We start from the raw sequence: 25,931 nt of genomic DNA on the forward strand, positions 1-25,931 counted from the left end.
TGAAATTTTGATATATGTTTTGATATATGCTATATGCTCTTATGTCTCAATGATTATGCTTTGTATGCAAAATTGCTATACACTGTGTTGATTAAGGAATAGTGTATATGCATAGGGGGAGCAATTTTGTTAATGGCAAGTTTTTGTTGTAAAACACTTAGATGTCAAAATTTTATTTTCCTAAGTGTTGCCATCAATGCCAAAGGGGGAGATTGTTGGCATTTTTGATGTTTATGTTGTGATTGTCATTGATGGACACACACTTGTACTAAGGACCCCTTCATATGTATGAGCTAGAGCTCAACTGGTATTTGTTCCAACCGGTATGTTGTATTCTAGTCTTTAGACAAATGATTTAGTAGAATGTGTTTCCTGGTCTAAAGTGGCATGATGACCCCAAGCGGTTTGTGGATCTCAATTGGTACAAGGGAGCAAAGAGGCATAACACATTCTTACCAGTCTTCATTTTTTTGCCAAACCGGCAACCAGTATTTTGTATTTTGTGATGAGTTACCAACCCACCGATTGATTAATGGTGCCAACACACTGACGGCGCTTTTTGTGTCATGTTACTGAGTATGTCTAGATTCATTGAACCTAGGAAATTGTAATGTAATCCTATTGGACTGACATGAAATCAGATTCCTTTAAAAGGACATCATGTCTGGGGTTTTGAAAGGTTGAAACTGTTACTGAAAGGGTTTATGTTGTGGCTAGGGTTTAAGGTGGTAGTTGAGTTGTTGAAGAATGATCTTATCTGAGAAGATCGAGTTGTAAATAGAAAGAGATAGAGAAGACTGAAGTAATGCTGAAGTGCATTAGCAGTGAATTATACTGGATCTAATCAAGTAGTTTGTGCTATAAGATAGATCAAACACTTGTTGATTACTCACTTCTTTGACAAGTCTGTAGCCCTTAACTGGGTAGGCCTCAAAGCCTTTGTAAAATCCTCTAACAAGGTGGTTCACTTGTGTTAATCTAAAATCCTCTAACAAGGTAGTCTTTAATCGGACTTCTCTCCTAACAAAGATTGAGATTCCTAACAAGATCTGTTTTGGTGAAGAACATTGTAAGACCTTAACCGGTCTAACCTTAACTAGTCTGGTTTCTATTCTGCAAATAGTGACTTGTGAGTTCCATCTCACTGTGGTTTTTCCCAGTTGGGTTTCCACATCAAATATCTTGTGTTATGGTTGTATTTCTTTTGTGGGTGAATGCTTTATTCGCATTTTGGTTTGCCTGCATGATAACCGGTCTGTCTGTTAGACTGTTTTTCCAGTTTATCTTCAGACTATGTAAGTGTTTAAGTACAAAGATTTTTTGGCATAATAATTCACCCCCCTTCTTAGTATTCATTAGAACTACAATAGATTGAGAAGAACAAGACTTGGGAATTAGTCCCTAGACTGGAAGACAAGAAAATCATTGGCACAAAATGGGTCTACCAAAATAAGATGAATGAAGAGGGTAAGATTGTTAGGCACAAAGCTAGACTAGTGTGCAAAGGTTACTCTTAGGTAGAAGGTATTGACTTTGAAGAAATATTTGCACCGGTAGCTAGATTAGAAGCAATTAGAATGTTTCTAGACTTCTCTACCTACAAGGGCTATAAAGTGTATAAAATGGATGTAAAATTTTCCTTCCTAAATAAAAATTTGGAAGAAGAAGTATACATGAACAAACATAAGGGTTTCTGCTACATGATGATGAAACATTTGTGTGCTAGTTGAAGAAGGCCCTGTATGGTCCAAAGTAAGCTCCTAGAGTATCTAAAGGAGCAGGGATTCAAAAAGGGGAGTGCTGACAACAATTTATACATAAAGAAAGATGGGAACCGCATGATCATTATGGTTGTATATGTAGATGACATTATCTTTGGAGGCAACAAGGACACCCTCTACAAAGAGTTTGTTGATCAGATGCAGTCAGAATTTGAGATGTCAATGATTGGTGAATTGACATATTTCCTTGGTTTGCAAATATTACAGCAAGATAGGGAATCTTTATCTGACAAATCAAGTATGCAAAGGAGATGTTGAAGAAATTTCAACTCAAAGATTATAAACCAGTAAGTACTCCTATGGTGACCAATAGTAAATTGAGCAAGAATGATGAATCACCGGTGGTGGATCAGACTCTATATAGATCCATGATAGGTAGTCTATTATACTTAATTGCCTCTAGACCAGATATATTACATGCAGTATGCATGGTTGCCAAATTCTAAGCTGCACCTAAGCAGTCACATATGAATGTTGTAAGTAGAATCTTTATGTATCTACAGGGAACAATTAGTTATAGATTATATTATCCTAAACAAGGTGATTTCATCTTGGGAGCATACACTAATGCTGATTGGGCAGGTTGCATTGATGATCGGAAGAGCACAAGTGGTGGTGCATTCTTTCTAGCTGATCGATTGGTCTCATGGCATATCAAGAAGCAGGACTCAGTCTCTCTATCTATTGCTGAAGCTGAATACATTGATGCTGCTACATGATGCTCTCAGGTGCTTTGGATGAAGCAGACCCTCAAGGACATATAAGTGGACATCACAAATCCTATTCTCATTTGGTGTGACAATTCAAGTGCAATCAACATATCAAGGAATCGAGTAATGCATTTCAGAACAAAGCACATTGCTATCAAGTATCATTTTCTAAGAGAGAAGGTTGAAGGATAGGAGGTGAGGATGGATTATGTCCCTACTGGAGAACAAGTAGCAGACATTTTCACCAAACCATTACCGGTAAGTACTTTTGAGTATCTCCAACACAAGTTCAGAGTTGTGTCATCTACCTAAAAAGGATTTATATGGTTCAGGAGGAGTTGATAGCAGTCAAACGGGGAGCTTGATATAGATCAAAGGGGGAGTGTATAGTGCCCTTTGTCATTGTGTCAAGGGGGAGAAATGTACTAGTATGAAGTGTCTTGCGATAAGTTGACATCATTGCCAAAGGAGGAGATTGTTGGCATTTTGCATTGACGTCAACTAGTTTGGCAAGGTCATTGGAAAGAAAGAAGGGGTGACCAATATAATGGCAATTCACATGAGAGTGAGCAGGCAGAAGGAAGGTTGCTAGTACACATGACTTGGGTCATCTGCCAGTAAAGAAGGCTTATTGGTAAGGAATAAATCAGTATGAATACTATGTGCATATTAACATGTTGAGTAATAACTGGTAGAGCAATAAACTAGCCTAGAGGTTGGCTGCTTGCTTTTGATGAAGAGGCAGAATGTTAAAGTTATCACAAACCACCGGAGGTGAAAATATATTACTGGTGTAGTGTGCACTACCGGTTAGTAGAAGAAGAATGTCTCACCGGTAAACAGATGTACCAGTATGAGTTTGCTGGATGATCAAGCATGAACTGACTGTGTGTCGGTGACCTAAATGACTAACCATTTTGATGCCATGTGGAGTTGAGGTAGAAAACATGCAGAGGTTAGTAAAGTCTCCATCGACTTGGTTGTTGAAACAACTAGTCAACATTAATGAAACAACCACAAATCATGGGATTATAACTACATTATGCAACTCAAGGAAGAAATAATAAGAGAGGAAGATCAGGGAGTAGTTGGCACCTAGATCAATGTAAAGGAAATCAGATTCCAAGAAGACCTCGAAAAGGAAACAACTGAGCACTTTATGAGTTGACAGATTTCAAGGTAGGAAATCTTCTATGTGATTGCTATCCTTAGTAAGTATGCATTGGATAATGGACAATGTGTATAGATGCATCCCTGGAGTACAGGTGATCAATCCAAGATAGACTAGATCAGATCTCATGAATATTGTGTCGGGTAAAGGAAACCCTAACCGCTTAGTGTTTGAATGCATTCTTGGCGGGAAACCATGGTGATAAATATATGAGCTCAAGAGAGAGCAAGATGATGTTGGAGAGAAGTAAAAGAGAGAAGAGAGTTGAAGTGCAAAAGATGATCATTTTTCCTAGGAATTTATTCTAAGAAAGTTGCAAAGTAAGTGAGCAAGCAAACCGGTGAGAGGGTTTAACCGGCAGTGATTAAGTACCAGTATAACTATAGTACAATAGTTAAGCAAACCGGTGAAGTGTGGTAGAGTAAGAAAGCATCCAAGTGTGACACAGTGTGTGGTGAGACTATGTGTGAGAGAGAGATAATAGATGCCAAGAATCAGACAGAGTAACCTCACAACTGGTAGTGTGAGATTCAATGGAGGAGGAAAGACAGTCAACCGGTAGTAAGACAATTGATCAAGAGTTGTAGAATTCATTTGCAACAAGAAGCCTTAACTGTATCTAAATTATATTTCAATATACATCACCAAGTTGGAGCTTGGTGCAGGGGTTGGTGCTCCTTTGGTTGGTGCCCTAAACCTTTGTAATCCACTATTTTACCTATGAGGTTAGATTGGAGCAATAGTCTCCAACTGTTTTTCTCACCGAGGGTTTTCCCATATTGTGTTTTCCTCATACATCTGGTGTTGTGAGTTTCATTTGTGTGATTGATCTCTTTGGCTTTCATTCCTACTTTACCTGTTTGATTGTTTAGTGCTTAAGTTAATAACATGTATTCTGAAGCTGCTTTGAAAGGTCAAAAAGTTTAGGAACCACTGATTCACCCCCCTCTCAATGGTACTCTATGTTCAACAACTCCATTGATACAAACATATTGGAAGTGTCCAACAAATAGTCCCTTCTTTTGGTAACACTAGATCTTCTACTAGTAACCAAAACGTGTTTGTCGGTAACCAACCATAACGAATAATCAATGCAACACATAATCAATTCATCCATATTGCCAACAAGTGATAGTGGAACAGGATCAAGAATGGTTGTTGGTACTCCTCGTAATGCATTAGTTAAAACCATAGGAATAGGTGGAACTAGAGCCTCTACTATTTCACCTTTCAAACATTCAATTGCTTTAGCAAGCCAAGAATTTTAATTTCTTGATTACTATGAAAAATTTGAACACACGACAAATGCAAATAGAGAAAAAAAGAGAGCATTGCATAGGGTTGCCCTGACTAAATTTTTAGACAAACAACACGCAAGAAATAGGGTATGTCCAACATATGACCCACACAAAGATATGATGGAGTTCATGGTTGTTATGCCCCAAAATAAAGATTAAAATCCACCACACAGTCAGATAGATCCCTCTGAATTTCAAGTTAGCACCCTCCAAATGGGTTTTTCCAAAGTACAAAATGGAGACAAAATTAGTGTGTCAAAAAGGACTAACGAAGTGGTCTACACTTCACTACTAAAGGTGGAGAGAGAAAAAAATTAATTGGAGAAACAAATAGAAAATCTACAAGCAAACCTGGCAAACAAAAAAATCAAAGAGGAAAGCAATAGATAACAAGTGCAATGCTTTATAGAAAAGGATAAAAAATTTGGGCTCTATAGTAGAAATTGTAGAGCGAGAAAAGATGGATGTAGAATTGAAGGACCTGAGTGAAAAATTGGCTAAAAGAAATTAAAAAAATTTGCGAGGAAAGAGCTAGTTTTAAAAAGTTATATAAAAGTTATGAGTCTGCTGCTGTCCAAATAAGAAAAATACAGGACCTATTGGATCATGAGAAGGAAAAAGAAAAATATTTGGAAGAGGAAGTAAAGGAAGAAATAAAAAAATGTGCACAAATGAAAGAAGACCTAGACGATGCAAATGATAAAATTAAAACTTTGGAGGATAGATTGAATGATAATATGAGAAATAAAACAAAGTATATACAAGAAAACATTTGGGGGAAAATAATGTAGAGGAGTGACAAGTTGTGTGAATGGTTTGAATTGAATGAAAGACTGAGATCAATTTATATGAAAATCAAAGGGCACATTGAGAAGAGCATACATGTTTATTCAAAAGAGGATATAGCAAAACATATTTTGCAACTAGTCTATAGTACTAGTGATAGCTATTTGGCATCCAAGGGAATTAACAACCACATTGATGCCATAGTTAAGACATCATCTATCCTTAAAAAATGTCAGAAACTAAGGGAAACATCAGAAGTTATGGATAAATGTGGCAAAAAGATATTGAAGCTATAAGAAAAGACAACTACTTTGATTAAACTTGGTTTGCCTAAGACCATTGACACCCATCCAATAAATTCATTGGAAAAGAAGCTTACAAAATAAACATGGAGATAAAAATGAAGTCCGATTTAGACTTTCTTTCTAAGAACACAACTCCCCAAAGCTCTCTAGAGTTCATCAAACCATTTACAACTCTGAATGCGGTATTGGGTGAAACAGTGATGTCAAGTCACTCTTCTAAATATGGATTGTTGACAAAGTTGCAGTTCACTTTCCATGGTTTAAAGAATATTGACCTTCCATCAGACGAAGAGTGGAACACCCTACAAAAACTAGCATAGAAATCTCAAGAATAATAGTATCTATTGCACGATTTTCTGCTTTTACTCTTAATTTCAAGGTTTTATATTTTTTTTTGTTTGGAATTTGACATCGCTTGAAATGAATCTATTTTATGAATAGGAAAAAAACCAACACTCATTATTGCTAGTACAGCCTATGAATCTATGATGCATAGTGCAAACCTTCAACCTGTAAATTTGTATTCTCAAATTCTCCTAAGTTTTAACATTTCAGAATTTCTCTATTTTTTATTACTAAGTTTTGGGAACTACTATGATCTATATTTAATTTTGAACTTTGTTTTCTAAATAGGAGACATCAGACATGTAGCAGTTGTTAAATTGCTAATCCGACCTGTGATGGCCATGTAAATTTATGTTGAGTTTGTGCTACAGATGGCAGTCAGGACGATATATTCAATGTCCAGTGCCTTAGTAATTGATTTTGCTATTGACTCTTCACATGTTGCAAATCAACCTGAAGATGTTGTTGCTCCCTTGTTTCTATAAAAGAGAATTTAGGGTAATTTGCAAAGGGTTTTAAAACTTTTTATTGACTTTTGCATGGAGAATCACACAGAGTGGTGTATTGAATGAATTGTATCATATGGCTATATGTTGAAAGAATTAATGAAAATCTAAGTTCTAAACATGTATAAAAAAATATCTTTGTATCAATACACATTATGGTCTTGTATTATGCTATTTTAAGTCTAGAAATAGAAAGTTGAAAAATACAATTACAAATCAATATTAAATTCTAATTGCAAAAAGTAGACAAACTCATAAAATATCATCAAGTTATCAACCATAATGATATGATTTTCTAATGTGAATGATGAGATATAGTAATAAGATTAATAAATACCAATCTCTTAGAGTTGCCATTCATCCTCATGAAATTTAGAGCTTTCTTGATTCTTGTATTTGTTTCATTCAATCTGAGTCTGCATACCTTCATTGAACTGCATCTCAATGATACCTGTAGGTCCAGTACATGAGTCAATAGTCCCATTGGAACTTTTGTTTGAAGTGTTCCCCAAACCTCTTCTTTCACATTTGGACCTCTAGATTTGTAGTGCCCTATTGTAAGTAAAAGTGTGGACATCATACCTAGATGTATAGAGCCTCAAGGAATTTTCCAAATTTTTGTGTAGTTTGTTTCTTAGCTTTGATTTTAGGAACCCCAAAGCACTAAAATCTCTCTCATCTTCCACCGAACCCAATATCATGGTAAGACATAAATCATAAAGCTTCAAATATTAAGGTATTGAATCACGCAATGCTTCGTTCTCAACTATATATTTCCAAAGCCTTGTTATGGATTCCTCTTCACGGGGGTTCTCCATTCTACCATATTGTTCCCTCATAGTGTATGCAAAATGATATGATTTCTCTCTAAGATGAGTTTCATCTAATATTCCATTTATAATTACTCCATTCAATTCTTTGGATATGCAAAATTGTTTTATCAAAGTTAGTAGCTTACTTCTAAAATAAAGTACACTGTTGAGGCTACAATATTGAGGAAACACAATAGACATGGCTTCGAGTAGGTTGTGAGGAGGGAATCTACTTCTAATTTGTGAGGAAAGATCATAGGAAATTTTCTTCACAAAAGTAGTTACAAACTCAACAATCTTGTCAAAATCTTCCCTTATAACTCTTGCTAGTTGCTTCCTGGGGCGCTTTCCTAGTTCCTAGGGGTCGACCGTGGCATATAAGTGCATTGGTAGCTCAACTCTACATACATTGGTGCATACCTCCCTATTTGCACCGATTTGTAAAAAGTTATTAGGATTTTTTTATTTGTGAGTGCCTGCCACTTAACAATTTTTTCTTAAGATAGTGTTGGTTGATTTTGATTTGTCGAGGGTCATGCATGTCATCTTATGCATTGTAGCATATTCTACAATATACAGAGCTCTTTTTTGGGTAGCCTTCATAATATTCCTTATTTCATCTAGCATGGGCAGAGGAGCTACTAAATTAAAGAGTCTCTAGATTAGTTTACCTCCGAAGAAGGTCAGGAAATTTTGCTTGCTCTGATTTGTCGCAAGTCGTGTGAAAGAGTCCAATCAAGGATGGATATTCTGAAAAATAATTGATGCACTAGACCATCCAAAGAGATCCATCTTGTATAATTATCCTTGAGAAGCTTATTCCCATCAGTTATTCCATCAACAAAGTGTTGAAATTCCATAAATCACTTGGGACTTCGATAGAAGTGTGAGTAGAGCTCTTTGATTAAAATTTCATATTTTTTTACCAAAGCATACTTGCTTACAATTTCAAAAGCTAGATTCATTCTTTGAGCCATGTAATGAATTCAAATATTGTACAGTACAAATGAAGTTTCAATCTTTGTACAAAGACCATTCCTATGACCTTGCATTACTAAAGCTCCATCTTCTCTGACACACACCAATTTTTTGGCAACCGTCATGTCATCCATACCTCCATATTCAATGAAAATTCTCTTTACTAGTTGAAATAAATTTTCCGTTGTTGCACTCTCCTTCATTTTAGCAACAGATAGTAGATGAGGTTGGCGAGGATGATTCTGTACAGTATAAACATGCCTGCATACCCTCGAAGTATTGTCTACTTCCGTAACTTCATCTAAATAAAATGCAATAAAGTTTGACTCTCTTATTTTTTCCTTTAGATCTTATTTTTTAACTTCAGCAAGACAAATTTCCCATTCCCATCCACTATTTACTAACTAGTGACTATTGGGATAGTTAGGATCCTTCAGAAAGTGTAAGAAACCACTAATTGATGGGAAATCTATCATAGCATGCCCTCTACTCAAAATATAGAAAACAACACTTAACTGAACAACTTTTCCCAGCTGTTCTATTTGCATTGCTTTTCCAAAACTAGCTTCAATAGAAATTTTAACTTCAGTAGGATTCATCTGTATTTTCTCATAAAAATAATACTCTTCAGCATTTCTCACATGCTTACATTCCTCCTTTGTTTTCCATCCTATCACTGATTTTTCAACTCTGTCTCTCATTTGTTTTTCATAAACTTTACCCATATTCTTTTCTATGGTGTCAAATTTTAGCTACAACCTAATCTGCTTGTTATGTTTCCAAGTGCAAATATTACACTTGCATTTTATTGGAGGCTCACCTTTAATTGGATTCTCCACTAGTTCAATGAATGGATACTTTGATGCCTAATTAATTTGAAAATTCCTCATTGACATATCCCACTCTTGATCCTTTTTTGATTTGGCTTTTCTTTTCCTCTTCCATGCATTATCATCAATGGCATTATCACCCAAGTCGATTATATCATTTCGGATAACTTGGGCATTTACCAGATAATATTCTTCAAGATCATCCTGATCTGAGATATCAGGTTTGCCATCATCTTCAACATGTGGTGTAGGTTGTGAATTGTGTACTTGTACTTGTGATGATGTACCTTCCTAATTTTCAGCACAATCTTTTCCAAAGCCAAAGTACGAAGCCAATATTTTGCGTTTTGTTGGTCTCTCATGGCTTTCCCCACATTTAGGTTTCCTACCCTTCTTCTTGTTCGACATCTCCAACGAAATAAAGGCTACCAAAAAATATCAATTTGTTGAAGAAGCAATAATAGACTATAAAGTATAATATATGTTTCATTGGCCCTATGACCTACAATCTAGATGTCTAAGGTCTGAATCTCCTAGCTAACCACTTCACACTAACGGGCCCCCACTAAATAGGATTAAACTCAATAGTGCAAACAAATATAGATAATTTTAGAATAATATTATAACACTTCAAAAATATGATCGCTCACCTTTAGGTCACTAGTAGTCGCCAATGCAATCAATAACAATGATTTTCCTTGGTTCGAAACTTCACTATTGATCCAAATTCAGATCCTAGAACCCACCAAATTATGTAGAGATAGATATGATATTTGAATGTATTTATACCAATCCTTATATGGTGAACTCCATGAGAATTTTATATGGTATACAAATATTTGGCGAATCCGGCATAAGTATAACACAACTTATGTAATTTTTGAGGTGATTATAGGTCATCCAAATAATTGGCAAATACAATATAGTTGGCAAAAGTTGGGGTGAATGGAGACACGCATCGGCAAAATGTTGGGCGAATTGGGTCCTCTTGGCTAACAAATTTTCATATTCCTATAGGTGAATTATGGTCGTCTATTAAGGAAACCTTGAAGAGTGTAGGCGAAAAAATTAAATTTATCGTGTGTCCACCATATATTGTATTGGCAAAATCCTCACATAGAAACATTTAATTACATAAAACATATGGTGATCGGGCCATGAATTTTATGGAAATTGATAATGTTCTAGCAACATGGCCACCCCTAGTCGGTACAAAATATTCTCCATTTCCCAAGTTGCCGACATGAAAAAATTGCCATTGATGAATATTCGCCACTAAAGTAATCTTTAGTGGTGGACGGTCTTTGACAAACCACCTTGTAATAATCATGAGGTGTCATTATATTTTTTGAGGAAAGTATATTGTTAGTTTTTCCTTAATGATAAGCCTAATTATTTTGACATGAGAGAGTTTCATGGTAGAGGTCATAGCTCTGCCCAACATAGACCTGTAGCTTGTAGGGTAGTAGACCCACAAAGTCGTCACCCCCTAGCACCCAAACCCAAGATGCATGTAATTGTCCCACTAGACCTAAAATTCAATGGAGATACAAACTCTTTAGGCAGCCACAACATTGATTAATACAATCATCCAGAATGGGACACAGTTAGAACACCCTCTTGTACTGGACGATGATCCATTAGCTAAGGAAGTTGGTGCTAGTTAGCCCATTTACCATGTGTGGCCCACTTGCTCAAACATATGCACAGGGATCGATGATGAGGCCACTATAGATGGATCGACAACCTATTCATGCATGATTTGTGGGAGTGGATGTCAAACTAGCATGACTATGGATGTGGCGTTGACAGTTGAATTGATGGATATGTTGTATGATAGTTAGCCATAGACACAGGTGTGTTGATTTGAATTCATAACATTTTATTTATCAGTCACTTAAAATTTGTAATTGTAAATGAATTTTCATTTATAGATCGATTTAAATTGATACAAACAATATGAATTTCAGGATGCAACAGTGACATCTGATATTCCTCGCATAGTTATTGTAGCTGTAACTTTCGTAACATGTTAAAATAGAATAGTACACTTTGAATTCAAAAAAATTACAAGATATACTAACTCTCTTTAATGCTTGACAATTTTTTGTTTTGTAGGTATTGTCAAGGGACCAAATGTCCTAGATTGATGATGTAATGCTCTCAATGATTGATTTTGGCCTACAAAGCTATGCAGTATCATATTTTGTACACCTTATTTTATGTATTCTTTTGATGGAATTTATGCAAGTCATTTAATTTTAGATTTGTCAAATTATGTTTAATATTATCTGTACTAATATCTCTTGTGTTAATTTTGGTTTTTCTAGGATACCCCCTCCGTGTCTAGGTGTGGTCGTCAGTGGAAGAAATCCTTGAGGATGCCTAAATATGGGAAGAAGGTAATTGAACACATTTTAAATTGTACAATTGTTTGAAAAGGTTGAAATTATCTCAGTTGGAATTTGTAGATTGATTAGTGTTTTTTGTATGTTTTATATATAGTGGCCACTGAGCTTTGTAGATATGTTGAGTGCACTTGATACACCCAAGGATTGAGAGAAGGCAGAGGTACACATATCTACTTTATTTTCTTGATTTGATGATTGTATGCACATGTACATGTGAACTTTTGATGAATTATAATTTTATCATTTTTCATATAGGAAATATCCATAGGCACTTCATGAATGGTGATCCCTCCTCCATGTACTAGAGAAGCATCTTAGGATTTGGTACGCTTTTGTTTTATATATTAAATTAATTTTTTTTAACCTACAATACTTATCATTATATTAATTTTATTTAATCTTGATCATTTTTTGTACAGGTAATAGTGACAACTCCTCCATCGATGACAAGCTCTCCTTAGTCTATTGGAGAAGCATCTCAGGCTTTGGTACAGTTTTGTTTTCTATATCATAGATTTTTAGTGTTTTTTATGTATATATGTTAGTACATTGTATTAATTATAATTAATTGACAATATCCCCCTTCACGGTTTGGCCATAACTTGGATCCTTTGAAGAAGGTATTCAAGAGAACTCCTAAGGTTGACAAGGAGAAGACAAAGAAGATAGTAGATCCTAGATCAACAGATGAGGTAATCTACATTTCTATTGCAAAGAAATTATAATTAAATGCATAGTTATGTTGATAATTGTGAACTATTTTCTATGAGAGGATTCTAACTTATCTTTTTAATTGTGATTTTGCAGCCATCTACAGAGCCACGTAATGCGTCGAAGAGGCTTGATCTTCATGATCCACCACAAACTATATAGGATCATATAGTGTTAGATGTGGTCATTGAATAACCAACACATTTAGATATATTCTACATTTTTATTTTATATCAATTTGGACATGGAATATGCCACATTTTTGTAAAACTTGTATTGACTTTGCATACATGTCTTTTTTTATATTTATAAATGTTGGTATTTGATCCAATAAATGTGTATTGTGTTCATTATTGTGCATTTCGTTGATATTGATAGACATTTTCAATACATATGTAATTTGTTCATTGTGTTGATTATTGTGCATTTTGATATATATATAAATAGTTAAATAATTATTTATACGGTTAAATGATTATTGTTGATCATTATATTTCTTCACTGCCCTTGTATAAAGTTAAATGAATATTTGCCTATGTAATCAACAATATGAATATAAACAAGAAAAATATATGATATAAAGAATTTCAATCATGGAATATGATTTGATAAACTTTCTAAACTATTTAATTAACCCTACAAAACTCCTTGTCTCAATGAAAATAAAATTCAATGGTAATGGTCAGATTTGATCCATGGTAAAGATCGCTAGATGCTTTTGATTCCTTTCATTTATATTTGTTAATGTGAGTGGCACGATAGCACCCTAATGCTCGCAATGGTCAAATTTCATTTTTTGTATTGTTCTCCATTTTTTTATCTAAATAAGGTGATTTGGGACCATTAATGGTCATTTGAAGTTATTTGTGAAAGTTTAGGGTCATTTGGATAAAAGATGTAAAAGTTTCTTAGTTGTTGTCAAAGTTGTCAAAGTTGCAAGGTAGGCTAGAATTGATTTCATTTATCATGGGCACAAACCAAAATCATGAGCGTGTTCAGGTGGTCAGGTTTATGCTCAAAATTCTCCTGTTGTTTCTCCCAAAGTTTTGTAATGTCGAAAGCCATACCCTACTGGTGCGATCTCTCAAGTGCCTTGAGTCCAAAAAACTGTCAAACTTTGATGGACACTTTCTCCCAATCTAGGATACATAAGATCAATTTTTTTGAACCTATAGGGTCATGTGAGACTCTTCTACAATATTTTATCTCCGTTTTTTATGAATCAAAGCCATTTTCAAATGATAGCATTTTTTCACCTGCTGCAAAAACCATCAGTCGCATGCAATGCAAAGTTGCAAGATAGGATAGGATTGATTCCATTTATCATGGACACAAACCAAAATCATGGGAACCTATGATCAGACAATTTTATGCTAGGAATTCTCCTATTGTTCCTCCTAATGCATTTAAACATCGAGAGACATACCCTACCAACACGATCTCTCAAGTGCTCTAAGTCTAAAAAATTGTCAAACTTTGATGACTGTTTCTCCCAATCCAGGACACATATGTTCAATCCATTTGAACCTATAGGGTCATGTGAGGATCTTCTACAATGGCCTATCTTAGTTTCTAAAAACTCAGAGCCATTTTCAAATGGTAGCATTTTTTCGCTTGCTGCAAAAATCGCCAATCACATGCAATGCAAAGTTGAAAGATAGACTAGAATTGATTTTGTCCATCATGGGCATAAACCAATAGCATGAGCACCTATGATTGGGAATTTTTACACTAGGAATTCTCCTATCATGCCTCCCAAAGCACCGAAACGTTGAGAGCCATACCCTATCGGTGCGATCTCTCAGGTGCCTTAAGTCCAAAAAATTGTTAAAATTTGATGAACTATTTCTCTCAATCCAAGACACATATGATTAGTTTGTTTGAACCTTTAGGGTCATGTGAGGCTCTTCTACAATGGCCTATCTCATTTTCTGATGACTCAGAGAATTTTTCAAATGGTAGCATTTTTTTGCCTATTGCAAAAATCATCAGTCACATGTAATCAAAAGTTGCAAGATAGGCTAGAATTAATTCCATTTGTCATGGGCATAGCCAACATCATGATCACCTTCGAGTGGGAAATTTTACACTAGGAATGCTCCTTTTATGCCTCCCACAATGCCAAAACATGAAGAGCCATACCCTACCGACATGATCTCTTAAGTGCTCCAAATCCAAAAAATTATCAAACTTTGATGGACTATTTCTCTTAATCCAAAACACATATAATTGATCTGTTTGAACCTGTAGGGTCATGTGAGGCTCTTCTACAATGACCTATCTTGCTTTTTCATGTCTCGAAACTATTTTCAAATCGTAGCATTTTTTCGCCTACTGCAAAAACCATCAGTCGTATGTAATGCAAAGTTGCAAGATAGGATAGAATTAATTTTGTCCATTGTGGGCACAAACCAACATCATGAGTGCATCCAAGTGTGAATTTTTACACTAGGCATGCTCCTATTGTGCCTCCCAAAGTATTATAACATCGAGAGACATACCCTACAAGCACGATTTGGAAGTTGTTTGACAACTGTTTTGACAATAATGACAATTTTTTCTCAAATTGTATCTAGACTTAATCTATGACTCCCATGACCCAATAATGACCTACAACATAGATCTCCATGATTATTGGTTACATCACATAAACTCAAAACCCTAAACATATAATCAAGAATGGTCATGATTGACCTTATCACATCACATAAACTCAAAACCCATAAGATATTCAAAATATAGACACATATATTCAAAAAATAGTCACAAACCATAGTCATGTATATTAAAAAATTGCCTCTAAATATGGACAAATCAGCTCATGGCTATTTAAATATAAAAAAAATGTGTTACAAATCATCTCATGGGTTTTTATATAAAATTTGGCATTTAAATATGTGCGAATCAGGTCATCGCCATTTAAATATACAAAAATTGAATATAGAATAATTTGTCACTGATATATAAAAAATTCTCAAAATCATTCTACCTTGAACCGTAGAATCAATCAAGTGAGATTTCTAGGTTGGCTGTAACCCGTATTGTGTCAAGTAATGCCTCATGGTCAGATTCACGAAGTTTCCATAAAAACAATTTATCAGGTCTACCACAATACTTAATCAATAGAATATTTGTTGCAACAACAAGGTTGGAGAAATGAAGAATATGTTTGTGTGTTTCAAAGTCCTTGAACAACCAAACATCACAATTCTTGATAGGGTATCTCCTAAGCCATGTTTATGTCATGACAATTGACCCTACTAGATACTCAATACCCTCTCCATCAATGATTGTGGTTATTAATTTTATTTTAGGCTCAATACAATGACACAAAAATAATATGTTCCTTCTTAACTATTCTCTTTTGCAGCAACTATGTACGCATAACTTGTATATTACAAAATGATCATTAATACCAAAAATACTGTTTGACGTAACAAAATGAGCCAAAAAAATTCATACAATAAAATTAACCCAAAAATCACCCGGTTCCACTAGGCTAGATACATGATCAAAATCAACTGATGCTTCCATTTGGTTCAACTGCAATGCTTTGGGAATTTGATAGGTATCAATGGGAACCAATAGTCTACAAGACTATTTTTCAACCCACTCTTTTGATTCACATTCTTCCCACAAAAAATACATACATGAAGAGAAAAAACATACAATTTGTCTAGTATAAATTACTAGTGAACTTGCATTTGAATTTTGAAATGAGTGCATGTCACCAGATCCTACAAATGTACAAAAAGATTGATAGTTTTCAATGTCAGATTCATTAATCAACCAAAAATATCTATGAACCATTGATGTACCTGCATTACTTGGTCCCATTGTAGAGTTACACCATCGCACAATTGTTGTTGCATATGTCAACTTACCACCACCTTCATACTTCAATTCTTCTCTAGCTAGTGCTCTTTTTACACATGATCCTGCACCATTGTGCTCTTCCTTTTCATGTCCAACCTCACTAAAATTCAAAAAATGTTGTACATCGCTTATCACATGCATCCTACTCAACCAATAGAACATCCTTGCATTCTTGAATTGTGAGGTGCAATTATCTGACCATATTAAGTGTTGGTTGTATCATATGTTCCTTACCCTTAAACTATCATAGAAAACTTTAAAGCATCCTTGCACAAACTCTGATGAATGTGTATGATCATCACTTATGTAGAAGTGATACTCTCTTACAACCATTCTATCCTCCTTTGTGATATCATCTACATGCATGAATGCTATGTGTACAAAAAAAGAAACTTGTGTAGAATGGTAATACATAGATTTCACTTCATTTTGAGGTTGTATTGTATAATTTTTAGCAAAATCAACTATAGAGACAATGTTACCAAGAGGAAATGTGTCCTTTCATAACTTGAATTGCTCATCTAACCACTGAGTTCTATGTGTATGTATTATGTACTCATTAACTCATTTCTCTTGAAACGTTCTCATAAAATCAGCTACACATATGTCATTTTTCACTAACTCACATCTCTTTAATTATTTTCCATCTTTAACCCCATATGTCACCATCTTGTAATTTCAAAAAGATACTAGTTTCTTACTAATTTAATGTGTTCTATCCAAATATAGTCATCTTGGCAAATGTTGCAAACCACCATATGTAGCATAAGAACCTTTCAAACACATCATCTTATAATAAATGCAACCATCATCTCTTTTACATAACACACTTGAAATAAATTCTCTTGGTGACCTAGGAGGTGGTTGTATATTTCATTCTTGCAAAACATCATTAGTGTGCAAAGTACAACATATATGACAATAAATATCATAGTGCACGGGAAATTCAATATGAATCCTACAACAACACGTGGTGCATACATGATTAATCTTAACATAAAAAGGTTTTCCCAGTTTAAAAAATATTTGAATAATTCTTATTTGAGGAAACTTTTCAAGGAATCTTTCATAAAATTTTGTTTGAGTCATATCCGAATAGAGTTTGGCATGTGGCTCATGATTTTTAGATCCGATTCACCTTCTAACAACATATCTTTGGTTAGGTGAAACCTTTGTGTTGTCATGCCAAAAAAATTCAATTAATGTTCTTAGTGCATCAACAACAACCTTGTCTTTATCACATACTAGTTTCCCTCTTGTGGAAGACCCTCTGGTGGTAGATTCTTCTTTTCATATCTTTGTTCCTCGATACCATCATGATATCTTTGTTGAACTTGCATCAAGGTTGCATGCTAATAAAATAAAAGGTGAAAGTCCCACCAAAATGGTAATTCACCCTAAAGAACGCTCCCCTCTAACTACATGTGTTGTCTGTGAAAATAAAGTTGAAGTACCAGACATTTTAGTCAACAATTTTCTATTATAGAACTAAGCCTATCCTTGGTGGGGAAGTTTGTGGCTTTTTGGCCAGCTCTGGAACTAGTAAAGAAATGGGTGTCCTCCAACTAGAAGCTAAAGGGGAGTGTCTCTTCCAGTTCCATGGCCAATGAATTATGTCTCTTTAGCTTCACTAATCAATCCGACTTGGATCATGCTCTCACTATGTAAATGGAAACTGAATCTTGACCCTTGGTCTGATATGTGTGCTATGGCTCTGACCTGGATTCGCCTGCCAGGGCTCTCGCTAGAATTTTGGAACATTGAGATTCTGAAAGGGATTTCTAACTCATTTGGTATGTATTTGGCTATTAATAGTATTACACAAAGTAAATCCAGGCTCTTTTTTGCACATGTTTGTGTCAATGTGGCTATTAATACAGTCTTACCCTCCAAAATTACTTTATAGTCTAGAGTTGGGTATTGGGTTCAACAGATAGAATATGAGAACATGAAGGATTTTTTATCAAAATTGTGGAAGATATGGTCATTTGAGTATGTAATGTAATAGAAACACTACCAATAAATAGAAGATGACCACTAACCCTAAGAAGTTCCACCAGATGGAGAACCAAAAATTGAATAACCACCTCGAGCTAATAATGATCCAAAGGGAGTCTCCTCTCAAGTTGAAGCCCCCTAAAATCTAGTAGTTTCCTCACGTGAGGATATTATTGATACTTTGTTCAAAGATAAGAAGAAGAGTGTGGATGACCTCTTGGTTTCTACATCGGGTGTTGAGTTGTCTATGGTGGGTCATTCTACTTCTATCCTCTTTGAGGAACCTATGAGTTTAAATCCCTCAGTTACTAATGAGATTATTATAGACTTGAATCAATAGGAATGCAAGGAACAAAATAAAAAAGAAAGAAAGAAAAATGTAACCTTGCCCAAGGAAAATGTGCCCCCTATCTTATCTGATTCAAGTATGGAAGCAAGTAATACCTTGATGGTGACTCCCAAAAAAATGTTCAATGGAGATTTTGGTTATCTAAAAGAATTTACAAATGTTGGGTTTTTCTTTTACTACTCCACAAACCAAGACAAAACTCTGGTTTGAGGAGGATGAAAAAAAAGATAGAGGATGGGAACAAGTGCCTATCATAAAGAAGAATAAGAAGAAAGATGATGTGGGGGTAACACCAAAATGTGTCGACCAACAAACAAAGATTCTAGACAGAAGGAAGTGGACCAGGAGGTAGCAATAGGAAAATAGTCAACCTTGGATGGAATTCCAGATAATAAAATAAAGAAGAATTAACCCAAAGGGTTGGGGTTTATCCCCTATTCAAGTGAGTAGGGTTCTTAAGACTCATATTTCTATGATTATTATCTTCTAGAATGTTAGGGGTTTTGATAGCACTTTAAAACAACATAATACTTAAATGTAAAATTATGGAACAAAAGATGGATATTCTTATGATTCCAGAAACTAAGATGAATAAGGATAATTTTAAGAAATCCATTAACTCTTTCTGGCCTTTGACTCACTTCTTGAATGGAGACTCTAATGGTTCCTCGAGAGAATAGCTACCCTATGGAACCCCAACCTATTTGAAGGAACTTTGATTTTTTTTGAAAGAAATTCGTTTATTATTAAAATGTGAAATATTAAGTCTAATTTACAATGGATTTTAGTTAATGTTTATGCCCCAAATGTTCACAATATCAGAGCCAACTTATGGAAATCCAAAAATTTACAGATTGAAACTAATGCTGATGAGTTATGGATGATTGTTGGAAAGTTCAACTCTCCGCTCTATCACTCAGAGAAAGCTGGAGGAAATGAAGATATTTTTTATTATATGAATGAGCTAGCTGAGTTCATCTCTTCCTCTCGGCTCTTGGACATCCCTCTCAATGGGTCAAAATTAAAATAGATAAATATAAGGCAAGGGGTCAGATTGATTCAGGTGAGACTGGATCAGGTGTTGATCTCTTCTAATTGGAACTATCTTGATTCTTTCTATCTTTGGTCTTCTCCTAGCTCGAAATCTAACCACAATGCTATTCTACTTAGATTAGATGATCCTGGGATTAGAAATCCTTACCCTTTCAGGTATGAGTTGATGTGGGCCCAACATGAATATTTTAGAAGGCTTGTTGAAGAATGGTGGAATACTCCCGTGGTGGGCACCCTGATGTTTAAAATTACCCAAAAACTCAAGATCCTCAAAGATAGACTTAGGGGTTGGAATAGGTATTCCTTTGGTAATATCTTTGAGAAAAAGAAGCACATAATTAATAATCTATAGGTTATCCAATCTATAATGGAAGAACAACATGATAAGGAGGAGGATTCCAAGGAGGAATTGGATCTGAGAAACCGGTGGCTTACTCTCAATAAAAAAGAAAAACTGTTATGGAAACAGAAATCGAGGCTTCAGTGGCTAAAAGAAGGGGAAAAGAATATGAAGTTTTTCCATAAATCCACTCTAAAACATAGAAGTCGAAATAAAATAAGATATATTCTTTAAGAGAAGATGGTACTAAAGTTGAAGAAGAGGATATTGCTTCCCTCTTCATTGATTCTTTTAAACTAAGTCAATTTCTGACTTAGAGTACCAATGATAATATGAATAATATGTTGGATGTCATACCTAAAGTCATTGAAGACTCAGATCTCTTAAACCTCAATAAAAGATTAACCATGTAGGAGGTGAAGGTGACTCTCTTCTCTTTCTCTCCTAATAAGGGCTCGAGCCTGGATGGGTTTCCACCTGCTTTCTTTCAAGACTTATGGGATATAGTTGGGAGTGACTTATTTAATACAATCAGAGACTTATTCAGAACTGGTAATCTCATTAAACATCTAACTGCCACTTTTGTTGCTTTGATTCTGAAGAATGATAGTGTTAAATTGAGTAAGTATTTTAGGCCTATAAGTTTATGTAATATTGTTTCCAAAATTATTTCCAAAACCATGGCCAATAGGTTAAAACCCTTGCTTGATAAAATGATCTCCAAACATCAAAAAGGTTTTGTCCAAGGAAGACACATTTTAGATGTGGTCATTGTGGTCCATGAGATTGTTCATTCCTTGGATAGCAGTAAGAAACCTTCGATGGCTTTAAAATTGGATATTTCTATAACCTATGATAGAGTGTCCTAGGAATTTCTCTTTGAAGTTCTTTAGATATTTGGGTTCAAAGAAAAATTCATAGACCTAATTGAGCAATGTGCATGCACCCCTAGGATCTCAATCCTCCTTAATGGTTGTCCCAAGAGCAACTTTTCATGTGGCAAAGGGCTTCGTCATGGTGACCCCTCTCCCTCCATCTTTTCATCATTGTCGCTAAAGTGTTAGGGAGAAATATTGAAAAACTTAGATGTGAGGGTGTTATAAAAGCCTTTAAAGTTACCTCTTCTCTAATCCCTACTACCCATCAACAATTTGTTGATGATACCATTATCTTTGGTAAAACTTTTATTTCTAATGAAAAGCACTGGAAAAAGACCCTAGACATATATGCTATTATCTCAGGCCAATATACCAACTTTGTTAAGAGTAAACTGCTATTTTCTAAATGTTAAACCCACCCTCCAAATCAAAATATCCTCCATTTTTGGTTGTCAAATTTTCACCCTCCTTGACTCTTATCTTGGATTGCCCCTTGTCTCCAAAAACCCTAATCAATTTTTTTGGAATGGTTTTCTTGAAATATTTCAAAAGAAGTTAGCTAGTTGGAAAGGGAAGCTTCTTAGCTTGGCAGAAAATACACAATTGGTTAAATCTTGCCTTCAAAATTTGTCTATTTATTACCTATCTATGTTCAAGATACCTAGGATGGTTGCTAAAAAAATTGAAAGGATTCAAAGAAGATTCCTATGGTCTGGTATGGAAGAAAAAAGTAGACACTCCTTGGTCTCTTGGGATGTTGTCTGTAGACCCTGGAAGTGCAGCGGACTGGGCATAAGAAAGATTATTTTTTTATAAAGCTCTTATTTATAAAATTGGCAATTAACTGAGGAGCAAAAAGATTGAAATAAAATTTTGAAATTCAAATACTTACAAAGTAACCAAGGGGATAAATTATTTAACCAAGAAGAGCTTCCATTTGGTTCTTCTATTTGGAATAGTGTGGTTAAAATCAGACATGATATCAAAAGAAATGGCAGGATGATTATAGGAAATGGTAGAAAGACTGATTTTTGGAAAGACATTTGGTTGCTTGATCATTCTTTGGATTCCCTCCCCCATTTGGTGAATATCCAAAAGTTCCTAATTAGACATTCGAGGGAAAGGTACATGATTTCATAATTTGGGATAGGGGACATGCTTCTTGGATTGATCTAAATGGTTTTGTCTGATCTAGACTGGAGGTTTAGCCCTCCACTAGAGGGCTAATTTTGAAGAAACTGTCAGTCTCATTGTCTTTCTTCCTAATGGTTCTCTTTACACTCCTAATGGCAAGGATGAATGTATTTGGAAATAGAGTGTGTAAGGGAACTTCACTATAAAGTCTTCTTACCATCTGCTGGAGGAAAACAATGACATAAATGTATTATGGAAGGCAATTTGGATTAATGGGCTAATCCCAAAAATTAACTATTTTTGGTGGGTGACCGCTCATGGTCATATTGTTACTATTGATAACCTAAATAAAAGGGGATTTTCTTTAGTCAATAGGTGTGAACTCTGTAACACTGAATCAGAAAGAATTGATCACTTTTTTCTACATTGAAGCTTTGCTCAGAAGATTTGGGAAGAAATATGGATGAACTCTGTTACACTAAATCAGAAAGCATTGATCACATTTTTCTATATTGAAGCTTTGCTCAGAAGATATGAGAAGAAATATGGAAGAATCTTAATATTAATTAGGGGCAAATCAATTACTTCAAAGACTTCTTGGAGGTGTGGAAATATTTTCCTTACTCCCACATGATTGCTAAGAGTATCTGGCATCAAACTCCTCCCCTTCTTGCTTTGAACATCTTGAAAGAATGAAACAACATGATATACAGAGAAGAGAAACAGTAAGATATTGGCCACCATCATTATTCAATAGATTAAGGAAAATATTAATGCTGAGTCTACTGGTTTCTCTAGAATCCTCCCATCTCCTCTGGATCTCAGATTAAAACATGTTTGGGGAATTCAACACAAATTTTTGAATGTTACTTGACAAAGAATGATCTTGAGAAATTCAAGTCTATGGAAATCTCCTAAAATTGGATGGATTATGTGTAGTTTTTATGGGTTCTTTAAACGCAACCTTGGGATGTCGGGGGCAGGAGGTTTAATTCATGATCATAAAGGCTTCTTGGTTGTCGAGTTTGGTCCTAGTCTAGGGACAACTACTAATAACAAGGCAGGAGCTTGGATGGCCTAGATGGGCCTTCAGAGACTATATGATATCACTAAAAATAATATAATTCTGGAAGGAGATTCCAAACTAATTATTGACTGCCTCAATTGTATCATCTCTCCTCCAGACAAATGTAAATGGCAAATTGGATTGTTTGAAAATAGCTCTTTAAGTTTGATGGATGGGCCAATCAAAATCTTTATATGATGGATGGGCAGATCTTTAAGTTTGAAAATAGCTCTAGAGAGTTGAAGGAAATCCTTGTGCAGGAAAGAGGAAATTTAAAAAGGAAAGTGAGAAGTGGGAGTACAAACCTGTTTGAATGAGTTTTTTAATGCCCGCATTTTTTTGTAATCTTGAATTGTTAGTTGGGCCCACACAGGTGTTGGGATTACAAGGAGATGACTTAGTACCTTGATGACTGAGATTACATCAATAGTTGGATGGCCTATGAAGATAATGTCCAGGAAAGGATCTTTCTCAATAAAAGCATGATGGTGATGGATGAGATCTATGCTTGGATTTGGGATGATTAAGTATTTATTAGAAGGATTGCGAAAAAGATTGTTTTTTTCACTTTGGAGACCATGAAAAGGAGTGATGTTTACATCATCTTTATGGTAAATGATTATCCTGGGTGTCACACATGTGAGAAATATCATTTGAGGGTTATCGGGAAAGATTTTCTTAAGTTCTTGCCTTCCAAAAGAAGTAACAATTCTCTTTTTTGCTACTTTCTACTTAGTCTCTTTCATAGAGTTTGGTATTGTTGTGATTTTTCCTTTGAAAAAATGGGGGGACCTCTAAAATGCACTGAACTAAGTAACTATGCAGATTTGACAGATAACAAAGAGCTATGGGAGCTATTTCAAATGGCTGGGTTCACTTCTTTATTCCTAGCCATGAAGGGCTACAACAAGGAGCTCTCGACCAGAGTTTGTAATTCCTGGCAAAATGGTGTGGTTATAGTGGGAAGAATTACCTTCATGGTGTTGCCTGAGTATATAGTGGAGGTGACTGGATTGTAGAATGAAGGAGAGAAAGTCGAGAAAAAGATCACATAAGACTATAGAGGCTTCATGAATAAATTCTTTGAGAAAGGTGAAAAATCGGTTCCCTTGCAAAACTAGTATGATCATTCAGCCCTTCCTAATCCTTTTCCTTTGGTCAGCTATCATGTTATGAAGTATTTTATCTTAGAGGGTCATTATCCTACCATCCATGGCTACCACTTTCCCATTTTGAACCACATTAGACACCATGTTAAGATTAATATCTGGTTCTTTTTGTTTTGTCCCTCAGTTCTTTTATTCAAAATGGGGCCAATCCACCTTTACATCAGGGTTTAATTTACTTAATGTATAAGTATGTCATTTATCATACACCCACCACAAGGTGTATTGCTTTAGCCTCTGGTAATGAGGGTGGCTGTAAAAAAACCCTTAAAAATAATCCTATTTAAATCTTTGAGAACCTAAGGAGACGTCTATCCTCTCGGGTCCTAGTAAGCAAATTGGTAAAAGCCCTGTTATGACCCTGGAAAAGAATTCCTTTGAGCTGGACCTATTGGATTTAACCCCAGACAAAAGGAAAAGTGAAACACCTAAAAACACCCCAAGGAAATCTAAGAGGTCTGGTAGCGATTTTTTTGAAAAGAGCTTGACCATTGACCTAGAGATTCAGAGCTCGGAAGAGGAAGATGTGAAAGGAACAAAGCAAGAAAAAATTGAGAGTAGCTCAGGGGAAAGAAGGTTGGCTAGGATACGTGCAAAAGAGAGGAACCAGCCTACCAAGACTAAGACTAATTTGTATGAAATTTATAATATTGAAGACAAGGCTGACTCTCAGGATGATTCTGAGGATGAGGATGTTAATGTGGATGAGGAGAAACAAACTGAGAGCCCTGATGAGAACATAGATGAAGAAGAGGAAATTGAAGAAGAAAACAACAAATCAGAAAGTGAACAAGAGTCTCCTTTCAAAGAACACAATAGCCTTGTCACCTCTGAAGATATGGAAATGGTGCCCTGTTCACCTTTGAGGTTGACCCAAGAGGCTAACAACATTGTTTAGGAGCAATTGAATGACATGAAGGAGATAATTGCAAGGCTTGAAAAAAATTATGATGAACAAGATAGTAAGATGAAACTTTTATGTGACGCTTTTAATTCTCTCTGTAATATCACAGATGGGATAATGAAAAATATGGTCTAGGGCACAGTTTCTGGTAATGGTATACTGAAGAAAATCAGGAAGGAGGGAAATAAGGGTATAAGGGAGATGAAGGAGGAGGACAAAGAAGATTAGTAGGAGACATGGAAGCAAAATGTCAGCAGCCCCGAGTGAGAATAGAATCTGATACAGAAGAAGTAATGGTCTCTTGGTTTTCTCTATTTTGGTCTTTTTGTTATGTTTTTATTTAGATGGTTTCTTGGGGCCTGTGTGCCCAATTTGACAGACTTTATGTTAATTAATTATACTAAGACTAGCTCGATTATGGTTGATAAGGATAATGTTGGAAACAACATTAGTAGTATAGCTTATGATAATAGGTACTATGATACTTATGCTAATAACATTAGGTATGATACTAAATAGTTTC

The 25,931-nt window shown here is 35.2% G+C and overlaps 1 protein-coding gene across 1 annotated transcript in view; it reads left to right on the forward strand.

The window, feature by feature from the left end:
• LOC131876280 (uncharacterized) overlaps positions 1-25,560 on the forward strand; it is a 179,456-nt gene extending 153,896 nt beyond the window's left edge. Inside the window, exons 2-3 of the mRNA XM_059221186.1 lie at positions 24,912-25,371; positions 25,518-25,560. Of these exons, the coding sequence (XP_059077169.1) occupies positions 24,912-25,371; positions 25,518-25,560 (503 nt within the window). The remainder of the gene's footprint in view (positions 1-24,911; positions 25,372-25,517) is intronic.
• Positions 25,561-25,931: the final 371 nt, after the last annotated feature.

The sequence above is a fragment of the Cryptomeria japonica genome, chromosome 5 (assembly GCF_030272615.1).
Source record: "Cryptomeria japonica chromosome 5, Sugi_1.0, whole genome shotgun sequence".
In the NCBI taxonomy this organism is placed as follows: Eukaryota; Viridiplantae; Streptophyta; class Pinopsida; order Cupressales; family Cupressaceae; genus Cryptomeria; species Cryptomeria japonica.